The sequence below is a fragment of the Zea mays genome, unplaced genomic scaffold (genome assembly GCF_902167145.1).
Source record: "Zea mays cultivar B73 unplaced genomic scaffold, Zm-B73-REFERENCE-NAM-5.0 scaffold_392, whole genome shotgun sequence".
NCBI lineage: Eukaryota > Viridiplantae > Streptophyta > Magnoliopsida > Poales > Poaceae > Zea > Zea mays.
Window position 1 is genome coordinate 112 of NW_023367028.1, and position 24,889 is coordinate 25,000.

The 24,889-nt window shown below is 36.6% G+C and overlaps 1 protein-coding gene and 2 non-coding genes across 5 annotated transcripts; 1 reads left to right on the plus strand and 2 right to left on the minus strand.

The window, feature by feature from the left end:
- The first annotated feature begins 326 nt into the window (after nt 1–326).
- Nucleotides 327–14,467, plus strand: LOC118475031 (photosystem II CP47 reaction center protein). Of its 3 annotated transcripts, XM_035963818.1 has the most exons (3): nt 327–1,271; nt 1,360–1,396; nt 1,598–14,467. In XM_035963818.1, exon 3 carries the CDS (start codon nt 9,316–9,318, stop codon nt 10,840–10,842), a length of 1,527 nt encoding a protein of 508 aa, XP_035819711.1. In that variant the 5' UTR covers nt 327–1,271; nt 1,360–1,396; nt 1,598–9,315; the 3' UTR covers nt 10,843–14,467. The 3 variants fall into 3 exon arrangements, with proteins under 3 accessions (XP_035819711.1, XP_035819709.1, XP_035819710.1); XM_035963816.1 differs by having other exon boundaries at nt 1,360–14,467; XM_035963817.1 differs by having other exon boundaries at nt 390–1,396.
- Nucleotides 4,457–4,530, minus strand: TRNAW-CCA (transfer RNA tryptophan (anticodon CCA)). The gene has a single exon. It is a non-coding gene; the product is annotated as a tRNA-Trp (tRNA).
- Nucleotides 4,668–4,741, minus strand: TRNAP-UGG (transfer RNA proline (anticodon UGG)). The gene has a single exon. It is a non-coding gene; the product is annotated as a tRNA-Pro (tRNA).
- Nucleotides 14,468–24,889: the final 10,422 nt, after the last annotated feature.

Here is a 24,889-nt window from a genome sequence, read left to right on the forward strand (position 1 = left end):
AGTAAATGACAACAGACTCGTGTGTAGGGAACTAGATTAGCTTAGCTACTATTCTAATTTATTGTAGAAATTCCGGGATCCGCGATTGGACATATGGAAAATAGAAAAACTTTTTCTTGGTTAAAGAACAGATGATTCGATCGATTTCTGTATCGATCATGATATAACGTAATACTCGCACATCTTTTCAAAACGCATATCCCATTTTTTGCGCAGCAGGGTTATGAAACCCGCGGGAAGCAACTGGACGAATTGTATGTGCCAATTGCCATTTAGCTAATAAGCCTTGGATATTGAAGTTCCCCAAGCAGTGCTTCCTGATACTGTATTTGAAGCAGTTCTTTCGAATTCCTTATGATATGCAGCTGAAACAAGTTCTTGCTTAATGGTAAAAAGGGAGGGTTGAATGTGGGTGCTGTTCTTATTTTGCCCGAGGGATTCGAATTAGCGCCGCCCGACCGTATTTCTCCTGAGTTGAAAGAAAAGATAGGAAATCTCTCTTTTCAGAGTTATCGTCCCAATAAAAAAAATATTCTTGTGATAGGCCCTGTTCCCGGTAAGAAATATAGTGAAATTGTCTTTCCCATTCTTTCCCCCGATCCCGCTACAAAAAAAGACGTTCATTTCTTAAAATATCCCATATATGTAGGGGGAAACCGAGGAAGGGGACAGATCTATCCTGACGGTAGCAAGAGTAACAATACGGTCTATAATGCTACGTCAACAGGTATAGTAAAAAAAATACTACGTAAAGAAAAGGGGGGATATGAAATATCCATAGTGGATGCATCGGATGGACGCCAAGTGATTGATATTATACCTCCCGGGCCAGAACTTCTTGTTTCAGAGGGGGAATCAATCAAGCTTGATCAACCATTAACAAGCAATCCTAATGTAGGAGGGTTTGGTCAGGGGGATGCAGAAATAGTGCTTCAGGATCCATTGCGCGTCCAAGGCCTTTTGTTTTTCTTCGCATCTGTTATTTTGGCACAAGTTTTTTTGGTTCTCAAAAAGAAACAGTTTGAAAAGGTTCAATTGTACGAAATGAATTTCTAGATCCTGGGATTTCTTACCATCAAGTGAGAAAAAAGCCTCGATTTCTGGAATTCCTTATTTCTATCTCATGCAAAAGAAGAGGATCCAAGGCAAAGACGAGAACAATAAAAGGAACAAGTCCTTTTAGGAGGAATTGTGGGTCTTCTTAATCCTCTATTGGGCACAAGAAAAAGGCTTTTTTGCCTTTTTCTTGTGTCGATTCTTCTTGTATCGAAGTAAGAATCATTTTTCTTCTTATTTGTTTTGTCAAAGATTACTATTTATTCTTTATTCGGGTCTGTCTTTTGGACTTCCTTTGCTTAGGTTCGGGCGCGGTAGTGGACAAACAGAGGGAAAGAAGGTATGGCGGGGGACACATTTCTTGTGAGCAAATAGAATTGCTTTACTTTTTGAATTAAGTTCAACTTTGAACTTACAGAAATTTTGTAAAAAAAAATCTATACCCTCCCATGGAAGGGTGGTTTTGATTTTTAGGCTAGTTGAGTAGTTTTGATTAAGGTTTTATTAGTTTATTACTCTAAACTAAATCAACGATTTGCAGGATACTTCCTTCATGGAATAAAATACTGGATCCTCTCCCCTCTTTCTTGTTGCTTCATAAGAGTGAATCCATTTTATGGGCGAAAGGCGGGGGCTTTAAATCGACCGATGGATTGCTTCACTCACTAACATCATTAACAAACAAAAGAATAAATGGAGGGATTCCAACCATCAGAGCAAAGGTTTTCTCTTTGTTATTTTTACAAATAGAAATAGGTAACCAATTTCTAGATTATGGAACAAAACCGCGTTATAACAATAAGAATTCCGCGGGCCCTTTCCGCTCTAATCAGATAAAGGGGAGTAAGGACCCGCTAAGTTCCTACTTTTTCATGTTTACAATCTGGATCCTCCGATTACTATAGAGATGAACCCAATCCAGAATACGAACCGTAAAAGAAAACACCTATTAAACCAATCACAAGAATACCAGTTACAGTACCTATCAGCCAAAGAGGAATTCTTCCAGTAGTATCGGCCATTTCCCCTACTTTCCTCCACATTTTCTCAAGTGGTCATGCTAGAGACAAAAACAGTCATGGATAGTTATAAAGATGGTATCCTTCCAAATGGGATAAGAGAATTCTTACTACTCTCTTTCTTTCTCTCAATTGAAGAAGTAATTGGAAAATAAAACAGCAAGTACAAAAATGAGTAATAAACCCCAGTATAGACTGGTACGATTCAATTCAACATTTTGTTCATTCGGGTTTGATTGTGTCATAGTTCTATAGTTGGAATTTGGTTTATCGTTGGATGAACTGCATTGCTGATATTGATCCCAAGAAAAAAACCGTGGGTACAGCTAATCCGTGAACAGCCAGCCATCGCACTGTAAAAATAGGATAGGTTCGATCTATGGTCATTGGGGGCCTCCTAAAAGGATCTACTAAATTCATCTAGTTGTTCTAAAGAATCAAAACGGTCGGTTATTAATGGAATTCCTTGTCGGCTTTCCGTGAAATACTCGTTTGGTCGAGGACTTCCAAACACGTCATAAGCTAAACCCGTACTGACAAATAACCAACCCGCAATGAATAGGGAAGGTATAGTAATGCTATGAATAACCCAGTATCGAATACTGGTAATAATATCAGCAAAAGAACGTTCTCCCGTGCTTCCAGACATGCTGAGCTCCCAAAATTTTTATTCAAAAAAGGAATTGATTCCGTAAAAGATGGGATCCACCAGTAAATAGAAAATTACTGATATTTCATCCTTGTGAGATTGTCAATTTTGTACCAAAGGTGTATTTTGAGTATACCGAATTAGTATAGCTATCCTTCCTATGGCACAGCAATCCAGTTTTGCTTGGTCCCGAAACAGAATTCCTTTTTTCTCTTTTTTGTTCCTTGTCTATAGGAAAATTACATGTTATTCAAGGCATCAATAGAACCCCACAATTTTTTGGGTCCTACTTATTTTCATTGTCTTCGGAATAGTAGAATAATTTAATTTGGAATAGCGGCCAAGATCTTGGGAAAATCTAAGTTAATGATTAATAAGATAAAGAATTTAGGAAGGATATTCTCATATTGACGCAATACAAAGATAAGTATATGCAAAATCGATCCCTTTTTAGTTAAAGGAATTTAATTGGTTAGCATAAAATAATATCTAATAAATAGAAAATCGAATAGCGGATAATCCGTTATGAAAGAAACGGAATACATTCTTTGAAGAATCAAGATTCGTAATCAATCCTTGTCTTGTTTGTTGGATTAGGTCTAATTTTCTTGACCAAACAGCAAGCATGGAACTTTACAAGAAGAACTTAAAAGAAAGGATAATTGAAGTAACTTTGAATCCACTTTTGTTGGGGTTCAAAAAACGAATAAAAATAAATAAAAAAAAGTAAATTTTAGGAATAGTTCCCTTTTTGAGGGGGCCCCTCGGGGGTCGTGGAATGCTTTTCTTCTCCTCTTATTCCATATGGAATACAATGAGTTAAAATTTGCTCCAAAAAGAGGATGAAATCCATCCTATTAAAAAAGAAATAATCCGAATCCGAAATAGAAAGAATTTTTTTTTTTTTTTCAAATTCAATTCTTTATTTATCTTTTATTCCAAAATTCTCCCGAAAATCCAATTTCATTTTTCAATGGGGTTAGATGATCTAGTTCTTAATATTATTAGTTTACTTAACTGACAGATTCCACAACAAATCTCTTGATTCGGAATTAGGGACTCATGTTCCGTCTGATGAATCGATTTTCTCTTTTTTTTACACTTCTGTATCTCACTCTATCTTGTTTTTTAGTATTATCTAAAATAACCGATGAATTATGAATTTTCCATAACTTAAACTTAGGTAAGTGCTTTACCAACATATGTAGTGTAGTAAAAAAAATGGAATTGAACCCCTTCATGCTTACTATAACTAGTTATTTCGGTTTTCTACTGGCTGCTTTAACTATAACCCCAGCTCTATTTATTAGCTTGAACAAGATACGTCTTATTTGAAATGAATTGAATAGAAGAATCTTTCTTTTGGATTCTTGGTATTCTAGACTCTTTTCCACACTAATTACCAATTCTTTTCTTGGTCATTGAGATTCGTGGGTAGTTTAGACTATTATTTAGAGATAGATCGTACCTCTTTTTTTATCCCCTCGAACAAATCGAAATGATTGAAGTTTTTCTATTTGGAATCGTCTTAGGCCTAATTCCTATTACTTTAGCGGGATTATTCGTGACTGCGTATTTGCAATACAGGCGTGGGGATCAGTTGGATCTTTGATTGAGTAATATTTCTTTTTTGATTGACCTCCTCTCTGGTCTGGAGGAGGTCAAATTGGAGTTGCAATTCTACTTTGTTTTTTTTTAAGTTATTTTAGTTTCGACATAAGATATATGGAATCACGCTCTGTAGGATTTGAACCTACGACATCGGGTTTTGGAGACCCGCGTTCTACCAAACTGAACTAAGAGCGCTTTCAAAACAAAAAAAAAAAGAAAATCCTTTTCTATTCCTAACGTGTCTCACGTCCGTATAGTATCCACAAATTCAAGTTATACCCACTTTAATCGATCTCCCCACTACTGCCCATAACGAAGAGAGAATTAATAGGTAGGGATGACAGGATTTGAACCTGTGACATTTTGTACCCAAAACAAACGCGCTACCAAGCTGCGCTACATCCCTTTTCCAAATTGTTGTACAATGCCATTGTACACAATTCCTTTCTTGTTTTCCACATCGTAATTTTCTTCTATTTCTTTATCCATATAGAACTTTCTTGTCATTTCTTGTTTTTGGTCTCATATAATCAAGGAAGGGGTATAAACTAAAATCCAGTCAAATTTCACCTATAAAAGAAAGACTACTATTCCTTAGTAATGTATAGGAAGAAGGGGTCATCTTTTTTAGGGATAGGAAAATCTCGTCTATACGGTTCATTCTATATATATATAATATTTATTTTGTTTTTTTAGTTAGGAATTTCGCCTAAACAAAAGAAATACAAAGGATCTTGGGCAAGAGTATCTGATCATATATGTATTCCAATACGGAAGGAGGATTTTCAATGCGGGATATAAAAACATATCTCTCTGTAGCACCCGTGCTAAGTACTCTATGGTTTGGGGCTTTAGCAGGTTTATTGATAGAAATCAATCGTTTATTCCCAGATGCTTTGTCATTCCCTTTTTTTTAATTCTAGTTATTCCTATGCGAGAGATAGAATTCTTCGTGACATGACGAAAATTTCCCCTTTTTGAATTCTTTTTTAGTATATGAAGCAAAAAGAAAGAAAAGATGGATAAGGATTGTATTCTTTAATTATTTCTCTATGTTTTATTACTTAATTTACGAATTTCAAAAATTTTGTATTCTATTGGATTGGATTTGTTCGATAATTCGAAGAATTACAACAAAATCTTTAGAAATCACATTTTTAGTTAGGAACTTCTATGGATTTTATTCTTCTTCTTTTCTTTGGATCCAAAATAGAAGAATAAAAGAATAGGTATAAGAATTAAGTTAAGTCGATCCAAAAAGGAAAGGAGGTTCATGGCCAAGGGCAAAGATGTTAGAATCCGAGTTATTTTGGAATGTATTAGTTGTGTTCGAAAGGGTACCAATAAGGAATCGACGGGGATTTCTAGATATAGTACTCAAAAGAATCGCCACAATACGCCCGGACAATTAGAATTAAGAAAATTTTGTCGTTATTGTCGCAAGCATACCACTCATAATGAAATAAAGAAATAGGAGCATCGTGTGTTCGATTTTTCCAAAGAACAGAAAGAGTAAGAACTTCTTATTAAATATATAGAACATAGATAGAATACTAAATACAAATCAACTCATCTGATTTTAGGTAGATATTATTTCATATGTATAGAGGGTTTTTATTTTTATATATTTGGATTTTTTATATTTTTATATAGTATATTTTGATTTAATCAATTTATATAGTATATTTTGATTTAATCAAATAATATATGGACCAAAGAAAGACTACTTCTTCTGGTTCTGGATCAAAAATTAATAAAAGAAAGAAATCCATTTTTTTTTTTCAAATTTTAAAATAAGGAATAAATCATGTATATATCTAAACAACCTTTTCGTAAATCTAAGCAACCCTTTCGTAAATCCAAACAAACTTTTCATAAATCTAAGCAACCTTTTCGTAAATTCAAACAACCTTTTCGTAAATCTAAGCAACCTTTTCGTAAATCCAAACAACCTTTTCGTAGGCGTTCTCGAATAGGCCCGGGGGATCGAATTGATTATAGAAACATGAGTTTAATTAATCGATTTATTAGTGAACAAGGAAAAATATTATCTAGACGAATAAATAGATTAACCTTGAAACAACAACGATTAATTACTCTTGCTATAAAACAGGCTCGTATTTTATCTTTCTTACCATTTCGTAACTATGAGAATGAGAAGCAATTTCAAGCCCAGGCAATTTCAATAATTACTGGTCCTAGACACAGAAAAAATAGACATATTCCTCAATTAACACAAAAGTTCAATTCCAATCGAAACTTAAGAAACTCCAACCAGAATTTAAGAAACAACAATCGAAACTTAAGTTCCGATTGTTGATGTTTTATTCGAAAGACTCAGACTCATATATAAAGTAAAGTAATCCAATTTGGATTCTTGTGTTTGTTATAAGAAAGAAAAATGGGAAAAAATAAATAGTTTTTTTATTTATTGCAACATGCTCGTCGATTCCTACCACTTAATCTTAATTTATTGTATCTTCCCGGAGTTCCCTCTCCGGGAATTCGGTTTTAATTATTCCTGTATATTACTTTTTTATCCTTTAATTGATGATCCTTATTTTATTGGAAATCGTGTAAAGATTATTTGGATTTGATACAGCTACTTGTGCAAGCATTTTACGATTAAGAATCAATTCCTTCTTGGACAGATTGTGTATTAATTTACTATAACTATTGAATACGTTATATACCCGTGTTGCTGCGTTTATCCGAGTGATCCACAAACGACGAAAATCCCTCTTTTGCCTGCCTCTATCTCGATGAGAAGAAACAAAAGCTCTTCTTACTTGTTGAGTAATCACTCGATTAAGTCTTAAATGAGCCCCCCTAAAGTTTGAGGCAAATGAACGCATTTTTGTTCGTCGTCTCCGAGCTATATATCCTCGCGGAACTCTGGTCATTGAATCAAATTAACCTTAATGAATAACTAATGATTTCTCTTCTTTTAACCCTCTTTTTTCCCATTAATAACTAAACGGATTATTCCGATATATAAAATATTAATTCCAATGGCTTTTGCTACTATAACCTTCCCAACCACGATTTTTTATTCTATTTAGTTATTTCGCATAGAAATAACAAATTCTAACGATACTAAAAAAACAGTGGGTTCCATCGTTTTTATGGTTCCCTTTTAAACGGCGAGGCCCTCTCTATACACCGGAGCCCTTTCTTTCATCAAAAGGTATTGTGAACTTGTATAGTTCACATTCTTTGGCTCTACCTATCCATTATAGAGTAAATAACTCTTTTCACAATAAGAGTTATTCATACAGTGACGGTATTTAATTATGAAAGTTGGCTAAGTAGCTGACCCTTTAGTCCGTTCTTTTAAGATAAAGGAGCATAAGCCTTTTTCTTTTTATTACTATTTCCTCCGCTTAATGGATAACCATTTGTTACCAATGGGGGAATTGCTTCTTCCAATCTAGATGATTGGATTTGCACCAAAGGAAACCATAAATTCCATATACCATAGAAATCTAGGATAGAGCTTCTCTATCCTATTCATTGGTACCGATCATGGATACTTCAAAAATTTTATTATTTGTTTGAACTCATGATCTGAACGAGTCGCACATACACCCTAGCACATGTTCCTCGACGCTGAGGACATCCCTTAAGCGCGGCCGATTTTCTAGCATTTCGTATTGGCTGTCTTGCATTTCTAATAAGTTGTTTAACCGTTGGCATGTCGTATGTATATATAAAATGGATTGGTTTAGATCGATCTTAACCTGATGATTCATCATCATGAAGTATTTCTATTTTCTATAGCATAAAACCCGAATTTAGGTTTGAGATAAATTTACAAGAAATCCACCCACTACCAATCCTTAAACATTTCTGGAAACCACACTGGATCAGTATCGCAGTGCTCGTCAATCATTTCATCCCCTACAATATCGACAAGTCCATAAGCTTTGGCTTCGTCTGCTGACATAAAAACATCCCTTTCCATGTCTTCGGATACAACCCAAAAAGGCTTGCCTGTTCTTAGTGCATAAACCCTTGTGATCATTTCGCGAACTTTGTGTAACTCTTCCACTTCTAGTAAAAATTCTGGTGTCCTTGCCCGATAATAAGCACTAGCAGGTTGGTGAAGCATAATCCTAGCGTGAGGGAATGCTATACGCTTGGTGGGTTCTCCTCCAAGCAGAATGAAGGAGGCCATGGACGCGGCTATTCCGAGGCATATTGTATATATATCAGGTGTCACCGTTTGCATCGTATCAAAAATCGCCATTCCTGAGATTAGCCACCCGCCAGGGGAGTTTATAAACAAAAAAATATCGCTATTTCCATCTTCTATACTGAGATATACCATCAGACCTGTAATATGATTTGTGATCTCGCAACGAATCTCTTGACCTAAAAAAAGTGTCCTTTCTCGATACATAACATTGTATAAGTCAACCCAAGTCGCTTCTTCATCTCCGGGAATCCGGTAAGGTACTTTTGGAACACCAATGGGCATATTAGATTAATATTATTAAATTTAAGTAAAAAAACTACACTTTAATATGGAAACGTAAGAATGGAAGAGAAAGAAAGAATCCGCAGTTTATTATCTTCATTTTTTTTTTCTTATTCTATAAGAATACTATAGATTCTATTAATACATAGATTGAAATATTCTACATATAAGGAAGGTAAAACAGATTGAATAAAGAAAAAAGAATCCGTGATTTGAATGATAAACAAAGAGGGATGAAGGATCTATTCTTCGTTTTTCCAAATAGCCCAAGCTACCCATTGCATATTGGCACTTATCGAGTATAGAATAGATCTGCTTCTCTTTCTTCTTACAAACAGAATTGGCTTGTTATTTTTAATGGAATGAAATAAATATTCACGCTTTCTGACATAGAATCCCCTAGAAGGGTTAGGTACATAGAATAAGTATGGATAGTCTTTTCCAATGCGATAAAATAAAGCGACATCGTGTCTATTTTTCTTTGCTAAAGGGGTATTTCCATGGGTTTGCCTTGGTATCGTGTTCATACTGTCGTATTGAATGATCCGGGTCGATTGCTTTCGGTGCATATAATGCACACAGCTCTAGTTTCTGGTTGGGCTGGTTCGATGGCTTTATACGAATTAGCGGTTTTTGATCCCTCTGATCCTGTTCTGGATCCAATGTGGAGACAAGGTATGTTCGTCATCCCCTTCATGACTCGTTTAGGAATAACGAATTCGTGGGGTGGTTGGAGTATTTCAGGAGGAACTGTAACGAATCCGGGTATTTGGAGTTATGAAGGTGTGGCAGGTGCGCATATTGTGTTTTCTGGCTTGTGTTTCTTGGCAGCTATCTGGCATTGGGTATATTGGGACCTAGAAATATTCTGTGATGAGCGGACGGGAAAACCTTCTTTGGATTTGCCCAAGATCTTTGGAATTCATTTATTTCTTGCAGGGGTGGCTTGTTTTGGCTTTGGTGCATTTCATGTAACGGGTTTATATGGCCCTGGGATATGGGTGTCCGATCCTTACGGACTCACTGGAAAAGTACAAGCTGTAAATCCTGCGTGGGGTGCAGAAGGTTTTGATCCTTTCGTTCCGGGAGGAATAGCTTCGCATCATATTGCTGCGGGTACTTTGGGCATATTAGCGGGCCTATTCCATCTAAGTGTCCGTCCGCCTCAACGTCTATACAAAGGGTTACGTATGGGCAATATTGAAACTGTACTTTCCAGTAGTATCGCTGCTGTTTTTTTTGCTGCTTTCGTAGTTGCCGGAACTATGTGGTATGGATCAGCAACTACCCCAATCGAATTATTTGGGCCTACTCGTTATCAGTGGGATCAGGGATACTTTCAGCAAGAAATATATCGAAGAGTTAGCGATGGGTTAGCCGAAAATCTTAGTTTATCAGAAGCTTGGTCTAAAATTCCCGAAAAATTAGCCTTTTATGATTATATTGGTAATAATCCGGCAAAGGGGGGATTATTCAGAGCAGGCTCAATGGACAATGGGGATGGCATAGCTGTTGGATGGTTAGGACATCCCGTCTTTAGAGATAAAGAAGGACGCGAGCTTTTTGTACGTCGTATGCCTACTTTTTTTGAAACATTTCCGGTCGTTTTGGTAGATGAAGAGGGAATTGTGAGAGCGGACGTTCCTTTTAGAAGAGCAGAATCCAAATATAGTGTTGAACAAGTAGGCGTAACGGTGGAGTTCTATGGTGGCGAACTTAATGGAGTAAGTTATTCTGATCCTGCTACTGTAAAAAAATATGCGCGGCGTGCTCAATTAGGGGAAATTTTTGAATTAGATCGAGCTACTTTGAAATCAGATGGTGTTTTTCGCAGCAGTCCAAGGGGTTGGTTCACTTTTGGTCATGCTACCTTTGCTTTGCTCTTCTTTTTCGGACACATTTGGCATGGCGCTCGAACCTTGTTCCGAGATGTTTTTGCTGGTATTGATCCAGACTTGGATGCTCAAGTGGAATTTGGAACATTCCAAAAAGTTGGAGATCCAACTACAAGGAGACAGGCAGCCTGATACCACATTGCTATGGTATCTTTCACCTCCATTTTTTGTTTGATTTGACATGAGGAACATCTCCTGTCCTTTCTTTGACTCTTTTTCTTTTTTTATATGGGAAATGATCCCAAATGATAAGTGAATAGGTGTGGAAGTTATAATTGTAAATAAACCAGGATCGAATCTATGGAAGCATTGGTTTATACGTTCCTTTTAGTTTCGACTTTAGGGATAATTTTTTTCGCTATCTTCTTCCGAGAACCACCTAAGGTTCCGACTAAGAAATGAAATAATTTAATTGAAGTAAGAAGTCCCCCGGAGGGGAGACTTCTTACTTCAATTAGTCCCCATGTTCTTCGAATGGATCTCTTAATTGTTGAGAGGGTTGCCCAAACGCGGTATATAAGGCATACCCAGTAAAGCTTACAAGTAAACCAGATATGGAGATGGCGACTAAAGTTGCTGTTTCCATTTTTATAGAATTTCAAGATTACAATGGATCTATGAAAAGATCGTGTATTTACAACTACAACGGAATAGTATACAAAGTCAACACCAATGATTAAATAGAATTTATGGCTACACAAACCGTTGAAGATAGTTCTAGACCTAAGCCAAAACGGACTGGCGCAGGTAGTTTATTGAAACCCTTGAATTCGGAATATGGGAAAGTTGCTCCGGGTTGGGGGACTACTCCTTTTATGGGGGTCGCAATGGCTTTATTCGCGATATTCCTATCTATAATTTTAGAAATTTATAATTCTTACTGTTTTACTGGACGGAATTTTAACGAATTAGGTTTCTACTAACTAAAACTATGACTTATAGTTTTTCCATCCAAAAAAAGCCTTTCTACTTTAAGCTCCACATTTCTAGAATTCTGGTAGTTCGACCGTGGATTTTTGTTTTGGTATCTCTGGAATATGAGTGTGTGACTTGTTAGAATTGATCCTATTGATAATACATAGAAGGGGCCTGTTATCTCTATCAAGATGATTCTAATTCGTCAGATATTATTTATTCTAGTATCTGGAACACGAAATACATAGAGTGGATCAAAAAAAAAAGGAACTATGATTCATACTCACTATTTAGACCTCGCAACCAGACTTAAAAAAAAAATGAAGTAGTTCTTAATAAAAAAAGAAATTTTCTTCCTTCCAATTTTGTTTGCCCAAAAGAGAACTCTTTTCTCTTTCAATAAATGATCATCAAGCGGTTCTTATTCGAAGAACCCTTGCCTTTTGTTTATCTTGAGACTGAATCATCGTGGCTCTAGTATGAATCTAAGGTTTTAATTGAACTGATTCATAGGATCGCAACAAGATAATTTCTATCAGAAAACCACTAGAAATTTTGATTTTATTTTTTGACTAGTCAAAAAATAAAATCAATAAAAAATAGGGAAGAGAAAAGTCAAGAGGCCTCTAATGATCAACATAAGGGAAAGAAAGACAGATGAGCCAACTTGAGATTTTTTGGCATTATTATCACAAAGAAGAAATTCTGGATTTTTCTTATTTCATATCTTCAAGGCAAATCGATCCAATACCGTGGCTGATGGAGTTTTGAACCCTTTTTTTCTAATATCCGTTGAAAATTTGTGTATTTCTGCTTGAGCCGTACGAGATGAAATTTTCATATACGGTTCTCGGAGGGGGAGTCGGGCTAGTTACCTATCTCAATAAAGTATATGATTGGTTTGAAGAACGTCTTGAGATTCAGGCAATTGCAGATGATATAACTAGTAAATATGTTCCTCCTCATGTCAACATATTTTATTGTTTAGGGGGAATTACACTTACTTGTTTTCTAGTACAAGTCGCTACCGGTTTTGCTATGACTTTTTACTACCGACCGACCGTTACAGAGGCTTTTTCCTCCGTTCAATATATAATGACGGAGGCCAACTTTGGTTGGTTAATCCGATCGGTTCATCGATGGTCAGCAAGTATGATGGTTCTAATGATGATCCTGCACGTATTTCGTGTGTATCTCACAGGTGGATTTAAAAAACCCCGTGAATTAACTTGGGTCACAGGCGTGGTTTTGGCTGTATTGACTGCATCATTTGGTGTAACTGGTTATTCTTTGCCTTGGGATCAAATTGGTTATTGGGCAGTCAAAATTGTTACAGGTGTACCCGAAGCTATTCCGGTAATAGGGTCCCCTTTAGTGGAATTATTACGTGGAAGTGCTAGTGTGGGCCAATCCACTTTGACTCGTTTTTATAGTTTACATACCTTTGTACTACCTCTGCTTACTGCCGTATTTATGTTAATGCACTTTCCAATGATACGTAAGCAAGGTATTTCGGGTCCGTTATAGGGAAGGCATAGCATAGAGAATTCTAATTCTCATATATCATATCGGGTAGGTTGTGGTATTTCATTGCTACAAACATGGGTTATTGTAAAATAAGACATGTCATTTGGATACTTCTCTTCAACTTCGAAGTATTTTTATACAAATAGTTGAAGTGAATTTTACGAAAGAAAATAAGGCGGATTATGGGAGTGTGTGACTTGAATTATTAATTTGGCCATGCAGATAGAGAATTGGATCTGCCACATTAGAATTCACGACCAAAGGTGTCTCCGCATCCAATCAACACGTAAGTCCCCTATCTAGGAAGGATAGGCTGGTTCACTCGAGGAGAATATTTTCTATGATCATACCCCACCAACCATGTCATCCATGAACAGGCTCCGTAAGATCCTATAGAGTATAAATGGAATAAGTCATGTGATATGATCCAATTCAATTTTTATTACACTTACTTTTTATTATAGTATGGAAATGCATTCATTTTCTTTGCATCGATTTTGATCCGCAATACTATCGGAGTAAAAGAAGGGATCTAAGGAAGAACGCAGGCTAAACTTTTTGATTTTTTATTAGTAACAAGTAAATACTTTGTTTGGACATAAGAAACTTGCGATATCGAGGGGATAAACAACAACTAATCAAGAGACAATCCACAAAGCAATTGATCATGATCAAATTTGTAAGCCCACTTGGATATTGAGCATTTAAGCATAAGAATAGGATTCTTTTCAATGAGTAGTTATAGGCGCAACTTCGGAAAAGATAATTTGATAAAGTTTTTCTTACCTTGAGTCATTGAGTCATTATATACCCCTATTCTATTGTGGATCCTCCACGGTCTTATTTCTTTCATTCTTGCTCGAGCCGGATGATGAAAAATTCTCATGTCCGGTTCCTTTGGGGGATGGATCCTAAAGAATTCACCTATCCCAATAACAAAGAAACCTGACTTAAATGATCCTGTATTAAGAGCAAAATTAGCTAAAGGGATGGGACATAATTATTATGGGGAACCCGCGTGGCCCAACGATCTTTTATACATTTTTCCAGTAGTAATTCTAGGTACTATTGCGTGTAATGTAGGTTTAGCGGTTCTAGAGCCGTCAATGATTGGTGAACCGGCGGATCCGTTTGCAACTCCTTTGGAAATATTACCCGAGTGGTACTTCTTTCCCGTATTTCAAATACTCCGTACAGTACCCAATAAGTTATTGGGCGTTCTCTTAATGGTTTCTGTGCCAACGGGCTTATTGACAGTACCCTTTCTAGAGAATGTCAATAAATTCCAAAATCCATTTCGTCGCCCAGTAGCTACGACCGTTTTTTTAATCGGTACTGCAGTAGCTCTTTGGTTAGGTATTGGAGCAACATTACCCATTGATAAATCCTTAACTTTAGGTCTTTTTTAGTTTAGGGATTTTTCGAGTTGATTCATTCCACCGCGAAGTCCCCTGCATGGGTATCTAGGAAATAGTTACTTCCAAGTGAATCTTCCCTAGATACCTAAAATCTATTTTATTATGATCCATTTCGCGAAAATATAGATTATGCCAAAGATGCCAAATTGCTTTCTTTTTTCTTTTTATTCTAACTCAAAAAAGAAGAAGAGGAAAAAATTGCAATGATTTAAAGCGAGAACTTGTTCTTAGGTAAATCAATTGGGAGATGCTTCTCTAGAGTGTCCCATATCAGTTTTCCATCTTCCATACGAAAACTATTAATTTGCATAAGATCTTCTTCAGTCTTACTCAAAAGGTCCAATAGTGTATGTATATTGGCCCTTTTGAGACAATTATACGTTCTAGAAGGCAATTCTAATTGATCAATAAAAATACAATTCAATGGAATTCCTTTTTTGTTTTTCTTTAGATTAGTGAATCTTTTTTGAAAGGTTAAAAGGGGTGGAGTTAACCTGTTTTTATTTTCTTCGAAACTAGTGCCCTCTTCCTCTGTGTGTAGAAAAGGAAGAAATAAATCAATCAAATTACGAGAAGCTTCATAAAGCGCTTCTTTAGGAGTTAAACTTCCATTCGTCCATATTTCTAAAAAAGTATCTCGTGTTTTTCATTTCCATTCCCACAGAAAAAATACTATATTCACATTTCGAACAGGGCATGAATACAGCATCTATAGGATAACTTCCATCTGAGAGTTCTTTCTGAGTTCCGTATGATATGCGCGATCTCTCTTGATCTTGTAACTCAATACAGAAATCAACGGGTTCTCTCAAGTTAGCTATAGGTTGTGTCGTATCAACGATTTCTACGGAAGGCGGTCAGATTATATCTTGAGCGGTTATGTATCTAGGACCTTTGACGCAAATTGATGCGTCTCTAACTCCATAGAGATTACTTCTCAATACAATTTCTTTCAAATTTAGTAAAATTTCTTGTATGGATCTTCAATACCTACTATTGTGGAATATTCATGTGGCACGTTCCCAAATTTGGCGCGTGTCTGTGATACATGTTCCTTCTATTTCTCCAAGTAAAGCTCTTCGCAAGGCAATACCGACAGTATCCGCTTGACCTTTTCTAAGCGGAGACAGAATGAAAGACCATAATAAAGACGTTTACTATCTACTCTTGATTCAACACACTTCCACTCTAGTGTTTGAGTGGATCTGTTATCTCTTCTCGAACCATAACAGACTAGTATTATTTGATCATTGAATCGTTTTATTTCTCTTGAAAGCGGTTTCATTTTTTTTACAGACGTCTTTTTTAGGAGGTCGACATCCATTTATCGGCCGGCAATAGGTGTACATCGCGTATACAACTTTAACCGTATACACCACTTTAGCAATGGCTCTAATTGCGGTCATCTCTTCCGCTACCCAGCACCTTTACCATAACTTCTGCTCGTTGCAAACCCACTGTACGAATAGCATCTACCTGCTGTTCTTTGACCAGCATAGGGTGATGCCTTTTCTTTGAGCTTTTGAATCCACAAGTACCCTGCGGAGGACAGAAACGACCCGACCTTGTGGGTCTGTAACGGTTATAATGGTATTGTTGAAACTAGCTTGAACATGAATAATCACCTTTTGTTATTCTACGTGCACTCTTCCGTAAACTAAAACGGGCATCTCCTACGCAAACCAAATACGCACTTTCTTACGTGAACCTATTTTTGGTATAGCTTTTGTCATATTTTATTATCTCATAAATATGAGTTAGAAATAACAAAAAGAAAAAAGATACAAAGATATCCGTTTCAGGTTAAATATATCCTTTACTTTCATTTTTTTATTTGCAATTTGGGCATTTCCGTGGGTACTTTTTACTTTAATTAGAAAGAAAAGCTATTAGAAAGAAAAGCTTCTTTTTCGAAAGATTACCCCTGTCTTTGTTTATGCTTCGGATTGGAACAAATGACTCTAATTCGCCCACGCCTGCGAATCAGTCGACATTTTGTACAAATTTTACGAACGGAAGCTCTTATTTTCATATATGGGTATTCCTTTCTTAAACTATGAATCTATTCTTTTGGAAAAAATAAGTCTCTTCACTTAAATTTTGAAACTTGGAAGTTATTACCCCAGAAAAACCTAATCCTTTGAATCTTTGGTATCCTTCAAATCTTCAGTATCCTTCGAGTCTTCGGTACGCTTCGAATCCCTTATGGGGAAGTCTATAAATTATACGACCTTTGCTGGAATCATAACGACTTATTTCAATTTTGACCCTATCCCCCATCAGTATTCGTATAGAACTAGACCGGATCTTTCCTGAAATATAGCCCAGGATGATCGTGTCATTCTCTAGGCGAACGCGGAACATTCCGTTGGGTAGGGCTTCCGTAACTAAACCTTCGAAAGTGACTTTTGCTTCTCTCGGGTTTTTTTTTTCTCTACTATTTTTTTTTTCTGTCATATATTTTTCTCCTATTTTTCTATTTTTATTTTCAAAATAGGAAGTTCGAGATAGAATTTGGGTACTATAGGTGGGGCCATTACCATATATAACATAAAACTTCTCCCCCAATTCTGTTTAGTCGAGCTTCTCGATCTGTCATTATACCTCGAGAAGTAGAAAGAATAGCAATTCCCATTCCGCCCAAACCTTAGGAATTCCTTGATAGTTGGCATAAATTCGTAAGCCAGGTCGGCTGATACGCTTTAAAAAGGTTCTAGTTCTATATATTCCCTTTCTAGTCTTTCTCCTTTGATGTCGCCAAAGTTGAAACCAAGAAATATCTGTTACTTTCCTGATGTTTCCGAACACTTTCAATAAAACCCTCTCGTAGAAGTATTTTAACAATGTTTTCGGTAATATTTGTGGATACTACTCGAACAGTTCCTTTTTTATTCATGTCTGCGTTTCTTATAGAGGTTAGTAAATCAGCAATAGTGTCCTTGCCCATAAGACTCTAATTCTAGGTTCCTCCTAATTTTTCTATAATCAACATGTTTTCCCTTTTCTTTAAATTTAGGATTTTTAAGCATATACGTGAGACAAAATCTACTAATTTTTTCTTTGATCTATATCTCGTCTACTAGTATTTATAATACTTCAGGAGCTAATGAAACTATTTTAGTCAAATTCAATTCTCTTAATTCTTCGGCAACCGCGCCAAAAACTCGAGTTCCTTTTGGATTTCCTTTTTGATCAATGATAACTGCTGCATTGTCATCATAGCGTATTATTATACCGTCGTCGCCTTTGAATTCTTTACGTGTACGTACAATTACAGCTCGAATTACTTCGGATCTTTCTAGAGGCATTTGGGGCACTGCGTCTTTGATTACAGCAATAATAACATCACCAATACGAGCATATCGCTGATTACCAGCGGGCTCCTATGACTCGAATACACATCAATTTTCGAGCTCCACTGTTATCTGCTACATTTAAAAGGGTCTGAGGTTGAATCATATTATTTGGATTTCCATTTGTTATTTCAATGCAAAAGGATGAAAGAAATATTGTCTTTCCAGAAAGAAAAACCAGGGTGTTTTTTATCTTCAATATTCCTTTTTGGGGTTCTATATCTCTAATCGAAGAAATTGACTTCGTATGGGCATTTTACTGGCAGCTATAGAGATAGCTGCTCTAGCTACAGTTTCGGATACTCCGCTCATTTCATAAAGTATTCGACCTGGTTTAACAACGGCTACCCAATATTCGGGGGATCCCTTTCCCGAGCCATACGTGTTTCTGTGGGTCTTATTGTAACCGGTTTGTCGGGAAATATACGCACCCATATTTTTCCACCACGACGTGCATATCGTGTCATTGCTCTTCGTCCTGCTTCTATCTGTCTCGCGGTGATCCAAGCGGGTTCAAGTACTTGAAGAGCATATCTACCAAAACAAATATGATTGCCTCGGCAGGATTTTCCCTTCATTCTTCCTCTATGTTGTTTACGAAATCTAGTTCTTTTGGGTTATAGTCGATGGTTCTTTCTTAGTTCCATCTCTACTACAAAACTGGACATGAGAGTTTCTTCTCATCCAGCTCCTCGCGAATGAAATGAGAAAGCGTGCGAATGTCATTTCTCTAATTCCATAATATTCAAAAATATTATAGATAGATACACATCAATATATACTAGAAAAAGTTAGGTTTTTTTGATTTTGACTTTCTTAAACTTAAAAAAGAAAAATAAATATATAGTCAAGAAAGAAGATCTAGAATATATCCAAATTCAATATTTATATAAAATGTAATCCTTCCTTTTTTGGAATCTCCTTTTTTTTTATTCTTATTGAATCGTGGTAAAGTATTCTAATCCAATAAGGATTTCGCGGGCGAATATTTACTCTTTCCTGTCTTATTTGTTAATTTAGAACCTTATCAAATAAAGCAATTTTTTGGTTTGTTCCGCCATCCCACCCAATGAAGTGTTAGGATTCTTTTCAATAAATCCTATGTAGTCATAGGTTTTGTCGTTCCCACAGCTTCTCCTTTAATGGTTAGGTTTGAATCCTGCAATGGAGCTTCCAATTTTTTTTTTCCGAGTCAATTTTCTCAGTTTTTATTAACCCGGCTGCTCTTTATTTATTGCTTTATATTTTTATTTGTTGTTTCAAAAGTCAAGTTACGATTTCGAATTCTCTCTTTTTTTTGAGAATTTTGATTATATTGATGCTTTATCACATTGCCTTTTTTTTATGATGTAATTCATAGACCATACATATGGGAATCCTATATCTTTCTTATTCTTCTTCCTTCTATCTATCATCCCTCCTTTTATCCACATCCCTTTAGTTTTGCTTCACAGCCTAGAATCAGGTTTCTTTTGTAGAGAAAAAAATGCAGTTGCTACAACTATATGATAGATCTACTCATTTTTGATAGATGTATTTATTCACATAGTGACTGTTTCTAGTTAGGATCTCGACAATACGAAGCAATAGGTTGGTTATTAGTTAATTTTCTATCATTACTAAGTTTTTTCCATTTTTGACCCTAAAGAAAAAACTAACGAGTCACACACTAAGCATAGCAATTATATTAAAAGATTTCTTAATTTTCATTAAATCTTATAGAAAGAGGGATACTTTCTTCTTTTTTTTAGGGATTTTTGGAAAAACAAGGTTCTTGTCTTTTTTTATTCTATCACTGGGCGGAATGGGAAGACATGGTTAGTTATTCTTCTTCTACGAATATCCAAATTTTGACACCTAATACTCCATAGATAGTTCGAATTGGATAGCAGCAATAATCAATTTTAGCGCGAATTGTTTGGAGGGGTAGTCTACCCTTTTTGATGCATTCGGCACGTGCAATTTTCTTTTCCTGCTAGACGACCCCGCAATTTGGATTTTTATTCCCTTTATATCCGCTTTTTTTAGTTAATTCAATAGCTTTTTTTCATTGCTTTTCGGAATGAAACTCTATTTTTTAATTGGAAAGCTATATATTCCGCAAGAATATTAGGTTGTCTATAAGGTTCTTTAACCTTTTCGATAGCAATATTAAGTCTCTGGTTTACAGAATTAACTTCCTTTTGGAGATCTTTCTCTAATTCTTCGATTGCTCCCTTTTTCTTTAATAAGTTGGGGAATCCAATATGGATTATGACGTGGATTGTATCGATTTCTTTTTGAATTTCTATATGTGTAATTACTTCAGAACTTGAGTCTGATTCCATTTTTCTATTCGAGCCTTTTTTCCTATTCTTTTGTATATAGTTTCTTGATACAATTCCGTATTTTTTTATCTTCCTGTAGACCTTCAGAATAATTTTTTGGTTGTGCGAACCAAAAGGAATGGTGATTTTTGGGTTGTACCAAGTCTGAAACCGAGTGGATTTATTTTTTGTCCCATATTTTTCTATTATATTTCTTTTTTTTTTTACTGGGAATCGAAATCTTAGATTGATCTAAAGATTATTTTGATTTCTTTACTATATTTAGTACAATTGTTATATTACACATCGTTTTTTTATAGAATAACTACGTCCTCGAGCTCGAGGTCTGAATTTTTTCATAATAGGTACTCCTACTGACTTCGGCTTTAGTGATGAATAAATTCGTTTTGTCGAAATCCCTATAATGAGTAGCATTTGCTGCTGCCGAATAAACCAACTTTAAGATGGGATACGATGCTCGATAAGGCATGAGATTCAGTATCATAACGGTTTCCTCGTAGTAACGCCAGCGAATCTCATCTAGAACTCTTTGTGCTTTGAAAACAGACATATGTATGCGTTTTTGTGCTTTGAAAAACCCGTTCGAATTTAAGTAGACGATCGGTTGGAACTTTTCTTGCGAGTTTTCTCAGCCCCTTCTTCTTCTTTATCCTAGGGGTATACTTTACCAATTTGAAACTTGTCATAAATAAGGTTATTACCCGCCTACCTTTACTTTATTTGATTATTTGAATCCTATAAATTTTGTTTATTCTGAATCTTTCTATTCTGAATTCAATTAACGACGAGATTTAGTATCCTTTCTTGTACTTTCATAACTCGTGAAATGCCGAGTAGGCACGAATTCCCCCAATTTGCGACCTACCATAGGATTTGTTATGTAAATAGGTATATGTTCTTTTCCATTATGAATCGCGATTGTATGGCCAACCATTGCGGGTAGAATGCTAGATGCCCGGGACCACGTTACTATTATTTCTTTCTCCTCCTTCATATTGACCTTTTCGATTTTTGCCAATAAAGACGAGCTACAAAAGGATTCGTTTTTTTTCGTGTCACAGCTGATTACTCCTTTTTTTCATTTTAAAGAGTGGCATCCTATGTCCACTATCTCGATCGAGGTATGGAGGTCAGAATAAATAGAATAATAATGAATGGAAAAAAGAGAAAATCCTTTAGCTGGATAAGGGGCGGATGTAGCCAAGTGGATCAAGGCAGTGGATTGTGAATCCACCATGCGCGGGTTCAATTCCCGTCGTTCGCCCATCGCATTATTGCAAATTCCAAAAATGCAATTTTCCATATTCCTAGTTACGTATTTACTTACGGCGACGAAGAATAAAACTATCACTATATTTTTTCCTTTTCCTAGTTCTTCTTCCAAGCGCAGGATAACCCCAAGGGGTTGTGGGTTTTTTTTCTACCAATGGGGGCTTTCCCTTCACCACCCCCATGGGGGTGGTCCACAGGGTTCATAACTACCCCTCTTACTACGGGGCGTTTACCTAGCCAACACTTAGATCCGGCTCTACCCAAACTTTTTTGGTTCACCCCAACATTACCCACTTGTCCGACTGTTGCTAAGCAGTTTTGGGATACCAAACGGACCTCCCCAGATGGTAATCTTAAAGTGGCCAATTTACCCTCTTTTGCAATCAGTTTCGCTACAGCACCTGCTGCTCTAGCTAATTGCCCACCCCTTCCACGTGTGATTTCTATGTTATGTATGGCCGTGCCTAAGGGCATATCGGTTGAAGTAGATTCTTCTTTTTTCTCAAAAAACCCCCTTCCCAAACTGTACAAGCTTCTTCCAAAGCATACGGCTTTCTAGATGTATATGACGATCTCTAGACAGATGGATCTTATATGAATCGTATGATGAAGTACCACATGAGTGGATATATAGAAAAGGAATCCAAATCCGCCGAATCGCTCATGTTATGATCTTCTACATCCTAGGTCTCCGCGTTCCGTCATCTGGCTTATGTTCTTCATGTAGCATTCAGATCGAATGACTCTATGAAATTACGTCGATACTTCCACATATTATGGGTAACGTAGGAGACATCCCTATTTTTCACCCGGGGGTCTTAATTACCCACTGCTTAACTTTCAATTCGCCTCTGACCATCAAATTAAATGTGAATAACCCGTCCTCCTCTCTTTGAAACAAGGGGCGCTTCCGGTTCTGTGCGTGCTTCAAACAATTTTGTCTTTCTCCATATTACCATATCTCTAGAGTCAATAATTTTCTATGAGGAACTACTGAACTCAATCACTTGCTGCCGTTACTCAACAGTTTTCTGTTGAGGTCTATCCCGTAGAGGTAGTCAAATTGGATCAGTGATCGATTTCTAGGTTTCGTCGTAAACCTAATTGGTTACTTCCAATTACGTAAATCAATAGTTCAAACCGCACTCAAAGGTAGGGCATTTCCCATTGATATAGGAACTTTTGTACCAGAAACAATAGTATCTCCAATTATAGCCCCTCTGGGATGTAAAATATAATCTCTTCTCACCATCCCCATAGTGTATGAGACCAAATGTATGCATTTCGATTAGGGTCGTATTCTATGGTTATGATTCTACCAGATATGTCTTTTTGATTCCGTCGAAAATCGATTTTACGGTATAGGCGCTTATGACCTCCCCCTCTATGCCTTGCTGGTAATGATTCCTCTGGCATTACGACCTTTACCACAACGGTGCCGTCCATGGATCAATTTATTTCGTGGATTGGATTTCACTTGCCTGTCTACGGTTCCCTTGCGTGTGCTCGGGATAGGTGTTTTGTATAAATGTTTCGCCGTATTATTAAGTATTCTCCTTTAGTTCGTTTCTCTATCTAGAAGTGGAATAGAATAACCCGGTTGAAGGGTAATGATCATACGTCTGTAATGCATTGTATGTCCCAGAATAGGTCCCATTCTTCTACCCTTTCCGGGTAGTCGATGGCTATTCACAGCTACTACCCTTAACACCAAGAAGAGTTCGACCCAATGCTTTATTTCTGTCTTAGTGAATCCCGATTCGACATTAAAAGTATATTGATTCTTTCCCAATAAACGAAGACTCTTTTCTGTAAATACTGCGTATTTGATTCCATCCATAAATCGACTTTCCCCCCTATGCTCTGAGTTCCAGTATCGATAAGAATTCGAGTTCTTATTGTTCTTATGTTATGGTATGAATATACCATACCAATTCGTTATGTATGGATGATGGATGAGATTCCATGGATAGAGAGCCAATTCCAATAGACCGTTCCCGTTCGCGTGCATCCAGCAGGAATTGAACCCGCAAATTTACCAATTATGAGTTGGGCGCTTTAACCATTCAGCCATGGATGCTTAACAGGGATCATCGTACATCGTAAATAACCAATTTTCATATAGAAAGACATATCATAGAAAAATGAAATCGAAAATATTCGGAGATGGCAAATATTCGGAGATGGACTATGAAAAACACCTCTCCGGATCCTCGAATTGAAAGAGAGACTGAGAGGGATCAAGAATCCTAATTCTCGCTATTTGGAATGGATCCAATTCTATTGAGTCTGACCCATAGTGATCATTTCTCTTTAGCAAAGAATGACCTTGGTTATCAAAGGATTGAACAACCGAGATCCATTTACTTATGATACCTAGTTGACATTGCTAACAAGGATCTAATGAATTATGAGTTTAATAGATTCTCTTTAGCAGAAAGACGTATATTCCTTGCTCATTATCAGACAATCACTTATTCCCAAACCTCGTGTGGGGCTAATCGTTTTCATTTACCATCTCATGGAAAACCCTTTTCGTTCCGCTTAGCCCTATCGGGTATTTTAGTGATAGGTTCTATAGGAACTGGACAATCCTATTTGGTCAAATACCTAACGAAAAATTCCTATTTTCCTTTCATTAAGGTACGAGGGCTTCTTATTCCACAAGAACGAAAGCACCTTTTCATTCTTTCATATACTAGGGGTTTTTACTTGGAAAAGACAATGTTCCATACTAAAGGATTCGGGTCCATAACCACGAGTTCCAGTGCACTAGATCTTGTAGCACTTAGCAACGAGGCCCTATCCATTAGTATTCCACATAAGAAATCCATTATAGAAACTAATACAATTAGATTAGCTCTTCATAGACAAACTTGGGGTTTGCGAGCCAAGATAAGACCGGCTCGGGAATCATGGGACCCTTTTCTATCAGATAGGAGGGGATCTTGTACAAAATAGACTTCTAAGTAATAACCCCATAGATCCTATATCTATCTATATAAAGAGGCAATCGTGTCAGGAAGCGGCTTTTTCTTTGGCCAAACGGTACTTCGAACTTGGAACGAGCATGAAGAGATTAACGAGACTTCTTTCTCTTTTGAGTTTTTCTGCGGACCGGTCGCGCAAGATCTTTGGTCTTCCCCCGGAACCGATGAAAAAGTGGGTCGCTTCTTATGGACTCGCTCAGAATGATTCTTCTCTATCTATAGTTCATGGCCTATTAGAAGTAGAAGGTGCTCTGGTGCAATCCTTACCGACAGAAAAAGATTGCAGTCGGGTTGATAATAATCGAGTGCCATTACTTCGTCGGTCCGAACCAAGGAATCCGTTAGAAATGTTTTGAAATGGATATTGTTCTCTCTTT

Bases quoted from the DNA above. Each gene is read 5' to 3' on its own strand.
- LOC118475031 (XM_035963816.1), top strand. From the start codon at position 9,316: ATGGGTTTGCCTTGGTATCGTGTTCATACTGTCGTATTGAATGATCCG.